Source organism: Manis pentadactyla, chromosome 5 (genome assembly GCF_030020395.1).
Source record: "Manis pentadactyla isolate mManPen7 chromosome 5, mManPen7.hap1, whole genome shotgun sequence".
NCBI classification, from domain to species: Eukaryota; Metazoa; Chordata; class Mammalia; order Pholidota; family Manidae; genus Manis; species Manis pentadactyla.
This window is the reverse complement of record NC_080023.1, coordinates 37,377,697-37,384,513: the sequence shown is the minus strand read 5'-3', so window position 1 is coordinate 37,384,513 and position 6,817 is coordinate 37,377,697. Positions and strand designations below refer to the sequence as shown.

The following is a 6,817-nucleotide window of genomic DNA, read 5'->3' as shown; positions in this document are numbered from 1 at the left end:
ACAGAGGTGAGGCTTAGAACCTCACCCCCCCTGTTCTGAGAGAAATCTTCTGCATACGTGGATGTCTTATTGTCCTTGTCTAGCTTGGATTAACACATAGTCTACAGGCATACACCTGATCGTCTACATTTGCTCTCACAAAAAAAAAAAAAAAAAGTACACACTTCCAATTGTAAAATAAATAAGTAACCGTTATGTAATGTATAGCATAAGGAATATAGTCAAAATATGGTAACAACTTGGTATGGTGATAGCTGGTACCTAGAATTATCATGTATAAAAATGTTGAATCACTGTGTTGTACACCTGAAACTAATGTAATGTAATACTGTGTGTCAACTACCCTTCAATAAAAAATAATTATCTACAAAAAAAAAAAAAATCGCAGTGACCCCTGCCAAATGATATTATGACTTAAACTGGCTAAACTAGCAAAAGAAAGAGATGAAGAGAGAGGTCAGAGACTGATATGGAAAGGCACACTTTTACTACCAAATCAGTTCCTTGAATCCTCTATTTACTCCACCCCATCACAAAACCGTTTGGGGTCAGGAAGGTCCCGCTATGTGTCCTTTGGGTGTAGGGAAGCTGCCTTTCACCATTACAACTATCCTTGCCTCAGAATTGTCCCATCCTGTTAAAATATTAAGGAATATCTAATACAGGAAAGTGTTTTGAAATTGTCACTATTTTCCAAGTGGAGCAAAGTCACCCAACAGAACAATGAATACATAACTGTTGTGTTTCTTTTAGCATGTCCATTAGCACTATCAGCATATTTCACAAAATAGCCGTAAGAATACAAAAGATAGTCAATGTGAACTTCCTATGGCTAATGCGTGAGAGAATTTGGCCAGCATAGCCCAGGAACATTTTATGAAAGAATTTAGGAGTGACCAACTTCCCCAAGTATGGAGAAAGAATGCAAAATAGCTGGACGATTTTGAACATTAAAATGGTGGTAACATTCTCCAGTAATTAACTGCGAAAGAAATACCTCTTTACTCTGTAAGACACAAGGATTTTGTGGATAACAGCCATGGAGAAGAAAAAATGACAGCTATAAAGCTGTCTCTGAATTTATCAGATCCTTCTTTTTTTACATGATGTTCATGAAAATAGGAGTTAGCCTATTCAACTTTTTATCTAGAATTTCTAATCAGCTTAATGTAATTATAAAAACTAAATGCATTCTTTCCTGGAGCGTTGGCATCCTCAGGTAGCAAACATTAAAATATCCCCTGTTGAAACAGTAGTAGACTGTGACTTTCCCTGGATGAGTTTAATGGGGCTATTTCAGCTCCCAGTCCCTAGTACCTGCTGATCATGGCTGTTTTATGAGTCCTCAGAGGATCAGTGTTCTATCGTGAACACTACTGACTTCCTTTAATTTAATAGTGCCTCTTTCATGATTTGTTACCAGTTGGTTTATATAAATCAGCTTTTCATAAAGTATATTCAGTTAAACTGTTAATAGGCATCATGAAAACAAAGGATTCTGTGGTCAGGTAAGTTTGGGATATGCTAAATTAAATACAGTTAAACAAGTCCCATTATCCTAGGACTGTTAGAGCTCCTGTAGATGTTATGGACTTAAACTTTAGAGGTGTACCACCTGGGTTCAAAGCTGAGCTCCACCACCTTGCATTATTTTATGTTGGGCAAGTTACTTAACCTACCTGCACCTCAGTTTTCTTGTGTGAAATGGGTATAATGATGGTACTTATCTCACAAGGTTATTGGGCAGATTAAATAATTTAATACATGTGAAATCCTTAGAATAAGACAAATCCTATTAGATGTTTGCTACTATTACTAATATGCCCAGTAAGTCTCCGAGACTAAATTGAAATTTTTTCATTGATTTATTCATTCACTTATTCAACAAATACAGGGAGAAAATATATTCTAACTTATGTCTTATGCCCCTAGTAGGCAATCCATGATAAAAATGTGAACCTAGAAATATTTCATCTTTTCTGTAGCTTGCTTGTGCTATCTCAAGTATATAGATAAGCTTGTTTATTTTCAGGACCTGAATTTTTATGAAAGCCAGTGTTTCTTCCAGAATCCCAGTCTCCTGATGATCATTGTCCTACAAAGACAAAGGAACAGCACTAAGCTGATAGATTCTGAAATGCTCTCTGTCTTGTTGATGTTCTGATTTCCTCCTTGTGTTTGTTGTGTGTTCAAACTTTGTTTCCTATTGTTTTAGGCAGGAAAAGTTCAGTTTGGTTATGTGTATGGCATGAGTGCCATTGGCTGCCTAGGGATTCACACCTTATTAAACTTGATGAGCTCTTCAAGGGTGTCCTATGGCTGCGTGGCGAGAGTGCTGGGTTACTGCCTGCTCCCCATGGTCGTCCTGTCCAGCTGTGCCATCTTCTTTTCTCTGCAGTAAGTGTCTGTGTGCGCTAATCGACCCCACATGCACAATCATTGCTAAAGCTTGCCACACCAGTGCCACAGTCAACCTGTTTCTGATTGTTTGGGTAGAGGGACTGGGGAAATGATGGCTATTAAAAGCTACACACAGATTCAGGAAAGTAGGTCAGTTTTGGCTTAGGTGCTGTTCCTATTTCGATGATTTAAAAAATAAATTAAACCAAATTATCTTTAAAACTGGCTCTTTGCAAGTTGTCAGATTTTTCAATATGAACTATTGTCATGGGTAATGTAACAACTACAGAAAATTCACTTGTTTGGTTTTGGATGTGCCTGGTGAACACTGACAGTATGCTTCAGCTGCCGGGCTTCTTCCTTCTAGGCAGGAAGCACCTGTTCTTTCTCAGCTAGACTCCTTGTAGTGCAGGATTCCCAGGAGCCCTGACGGGGAAGGAATTTCATAGCATATATGCACAGCCAATAGAGTTTTTTCATTACTTCCTGGGAAGTTACTGTTTGCAATTCAAAACTATTAATAAAGATCCAGTTGATATATTTCTTTTGGAAACTTTCCCAGGGCATATGCACATCACTACCACTTTGGTTGGGGAGAGAAGTAATTACATAGTCCTTTGTCACCTGCCATGCTGTAAGCCCAGTAGCCATCTGCCATCAGTGCTCATTCTTCTACATCCAAAGGAGGAACAATTTGCATTTTTTACTTGAATGTTCACATTTTAGGTTATTAACATTATACTGGATAGGATGTTACATAAAGAATTTACCAATGCCAAAGGTAGACATTTTAGAAAAGCCTTTAATTTTTTTATTTAGATAAAATCTCATATAATTTATTTTATAACATTATTGAGAATGAGTTAGGTGGAAATGCTTGTTTTAATATGGTCTTATTTTAAAGTAACGTTCTTGGAAATAACTCGAGCAAACACATACTTTACCAGCAAGTAGTCAACATTTAAAACAGAGGAATACATAACCTGGCATGTATAAATAGAAAGTAGATACCTTGTATATATAAATACAATCTGAGTTATTAGGTCTATTTATTGAGTCATGGAAAAATTCTACTTTTTCATATAGCATGTCATTTAGTAAGCTGTTCCATTTATGATGCTGTTTGAAGAGATGTTTGACAAGTTAATACAGAGTTTAGTTCTACAACTTTTATTTTGTTTAATGCTTTTGCCAAAAAATACTAGCATTTAAAAATTCTAAGTTTTAAACTATTTCCAGCAAAGTTGAGATTTGGCGCATTTTAAATGAATTTAGATTATTAGAGGAAGAGAATAAAAACAAAAAGTCTTGGATTTGGAGAATCTTCAGATGTCTGGACTTTTCTTCTTTAGACTTTCATTCTGAAATGGTAGAGGATGTTTTAGAAATATTTTAAATTACATTAAAAGAGAATAAGCTACCTAAGACCATGATACTGAAATTTCCCTTTCAGACATATTATTATATCATTCAAATTAACCATATATAATTTTATATTTTTGTTCACAAAAACCTGTACATTAAATCCCTCTGGATATTATTCCTAACAGATACTAATTAAACCAACAAATGTAATAACAGAGTGTTTTACAAATATCTTTGGTTTATTTATCATCTAAGGCCCTATAAGCTCTACAATATAGTTTTTCACTTATTTTGCTTTTGTTTAATTATTGAAAGTAAATATTTCTGTCATTCTCCCAAATGATAAATACAGTTCTCAACTTCAGTTTGTACCTGCATCAAGTGAGGCAATGCATTTGGTGGTGGAAGGAGCAATGGGCTGGTAGGAGTTAGGAGGTGGTGACCAATGCCCACTCTACTAGAGTTTTCATCAAGTCACTTCATTGCAATGAAGTGCTGGGGACTAGATAACTACTGACATCTTTCCTAGCTCTTATATTTTATTTCCCTAAATAACACATTCTGTTATGCATACAAGAAAAGAAATTCACTCTTACTTTATTCACAAAGGAGCTAGACTTAACTACCTTATTTGCCCATTTCTTCTTAAAGAACCAATCACCTCCACAGTTATTTTTTGAAGATACCAATCTGAACAAATGCATTTCAATACTCTAAACAATCCACAGTGGTCTGCAAGAAGGATCCTCAGTGATGAGGTGAGAGGTCACACACAAATGTGCCTCCCTCTCGCATGTGTTCCCTCCTTGGGCGGTGGCCGACTGTACTATCTCAGACCAAACCCTGGGAACAGACTGGGAGCAGTAGGGATAACCACTCTACTGGTATGCAAGTCCAGTTATCTTTATGCGCACACTGTGGGAAACTTGGAAAGAATATGTGGGGGAAAGAAATCGATAGCTATAAAAGAAGTCTTTAAACATGGTTTATTAAAAGAATGTCAGGAGTTGGGATTTGAATGTTGACAGATGAGAGTGACTGCAGGTGAATTTTTCTGTTTCTGTTCTTTCAAGTTTTACTGAAGAATTAAATGTTTAGCCTCTGTTGGTGAATTTGACTCAAAAATTTTCTTCCTGTCCATGGCCTTTGAGTTCATATAGCTCCTCACCTTAACATTTAGAAATGGACACATATTGTACCAAGGGCATTTCAGAGGCCGCTCCATTTAATCATCTCATTTTCTCCTGGTGAAAGGTCGTCATCTCTTTTGCCTTTGCTGTAGGGACACCTTTGGAACTGTGCTGGCCCCGGTCATCATTGGCTGGTGTAGTCTGTCAGCTTCCAAAATCTTCATTTCAGCCTTGGACATGGAAGGACAGCAGTTTCTTGTTGCCTACCCTTGTGCCTTACTTTATGGACTTCTTGCTCTCCTCACAGTTTTCTAAAGAGTATTCGAGATACTGTTTACAAAATTCCGTTTGTTTGCTATTCAGATTATGCTGGAAATGTGTTAGCATTTGAACATGGTAATATGATTTCTGTTTTATTGCTGTTGAGAGAATAACAAGCAGAGAGACAAAACCATTTCAGGATGTTTCTGTAATAACTTGTTTGGTTTGAATGATGTTTTGCTTTTCGGTTTGGTTCAATAAAACATTTTAAAACACTTAAAAATAAAAAGGGATTTAGTTGTACCAATGGACCCTGCTTTTCTCAATGGATGTATTTCTGAGAAATTGTAAGCAAATACTATTATGTGATGACTGTATAAAGGAAATTCATAGTGAGCCTTTTGAGAAATGCTCATTACAGCTCAAGCTGTGTGCATGTGGTTAAAGTCCAGCATCTTTGGAGAATTACAGGGGAAAGTCATAAGGTTTTACCTAGCTGAGAATACAAAGAACCTCCTGCTTTTCAATTCATTTACTTTAACAACTGTTTCTTTGTCCCATTTAAACAATGCATTAACTCACCACATTTTCAAGTTCTCAGTTTCTGCTTACCTGGTTTAGATGCGATGGCCCATAACTATAACTTGTTTCTTGCACATATCCTCAGTAACCTTGCCATTTACTCCCTAAACATATGAATGTGAGTAGAGGAAATCCCACTTGGTTCACTTTAATTATAATACTGTATCTTAAATGGTCCCTCAGTACTGCCTTTTGAATCCTACTACACTACCCTACTAAATTTGCTTTCACTCTTTCTGAGATGATTATATCACACCATTTCTTCACTGCTTAAATCTCCAATACTCCTTCCTAATTTCTCACTTAGTTAATGACCTTTCTTATTTTATTGAAAAATAGAAACATCAGAAGAAAAGTGCTGCATCTTCCCACCATCAGATCTACTAATTTACATGCATCTTTACATATAGATGTCTACATATATACAGAGTATATAAGTAAATAAAAATAAACAAATAAAGAAATATATTCGGCATTCCCTCTTGTCACTGTCTCCTCTCCTCTCCACAGCCAGCCCCTTTTCTTGTATAACTACTTGTTTCCTCTTCCCTAAGTGAAATCTGATTCCAGTTCTAATGTGTAGGAGTTTTCCCCACACCACCCAAGCTATGCTCCAGCACCACCTGAGTGTCCTACAGTTCAAAGCAATTCTGACACTATCTACCGGAGATAGCACCAGATCCCACAGGTTAAGGGCTCAGTCCCACAGACTACCCCAGTCTCCAGTTTAGGTGTCAGTTATAAGTCCAGATGGTTCCAAGGACCACCTACTTGAGTTCAATTAATTTGCTAGAGCAATTCACAGAACTCAGAGAAGCATTTCACTTACTAGATTACCAGTGTATTATAAGTGAATGTAACTCAGGAACAGCCAAATGGAAGAGGCACACAGGGCAAGGTATGGGGAAAGGACACAGGGCTTCCGTGTCCTCTCCAGGCCCAACACTCTCCCTGATCTCCAAGTGTTCACCAACCCGGAAACTCTCTGAACCCTGTCCTTTTGGTTTTTTATGGAGGGCTTATTACAGAGGGATAATTGATTATATCATTGGTGATTGGAGATTGAATTCAATCTCCAG

General features: G+C 37.0%; 1 protein-coding gene across 1 annotated transcript; it reads left to right on the top strand.

The window, feature by feature from the left end:
- Positions 1-1,713: 1,713 nt before the first annotated feature.
- Positions 1,714-5,467, top strand: LOC130683956 (protein YIPF7-like). The gene is made up of 3 exons (XM_057503240.1): positions 1,714-1,719; positions 2,216-2,397; positions 5,048-5,467. The coding sequence occupies exons 1-3, from the start codon at positions 1,714-1,716 to the stop codon at positions 5,208-5,210; spliced, it is 351 nt and encodes a 116-aa protein (XP_057359223.1). The 3' UTR covers positions 5,211-5,467.
- The last annotated feature ends 1,350 nt before the right edge of the window (positions 5,468-6,817 follow it).

What these genes read in the sequence shown, in the direction of transcription:
- LOC130683956 (XM_057503240.1), top strand. An exon ending in GCCATCTTCTTTTCTCTGCA is followed by an intron (nt 2,398 to 5,047) that starts GTAAGTGTCTGT and finishes CCTTTGCTGTAG; the next exon opens with GGACACCTTTGGAACTGTGC.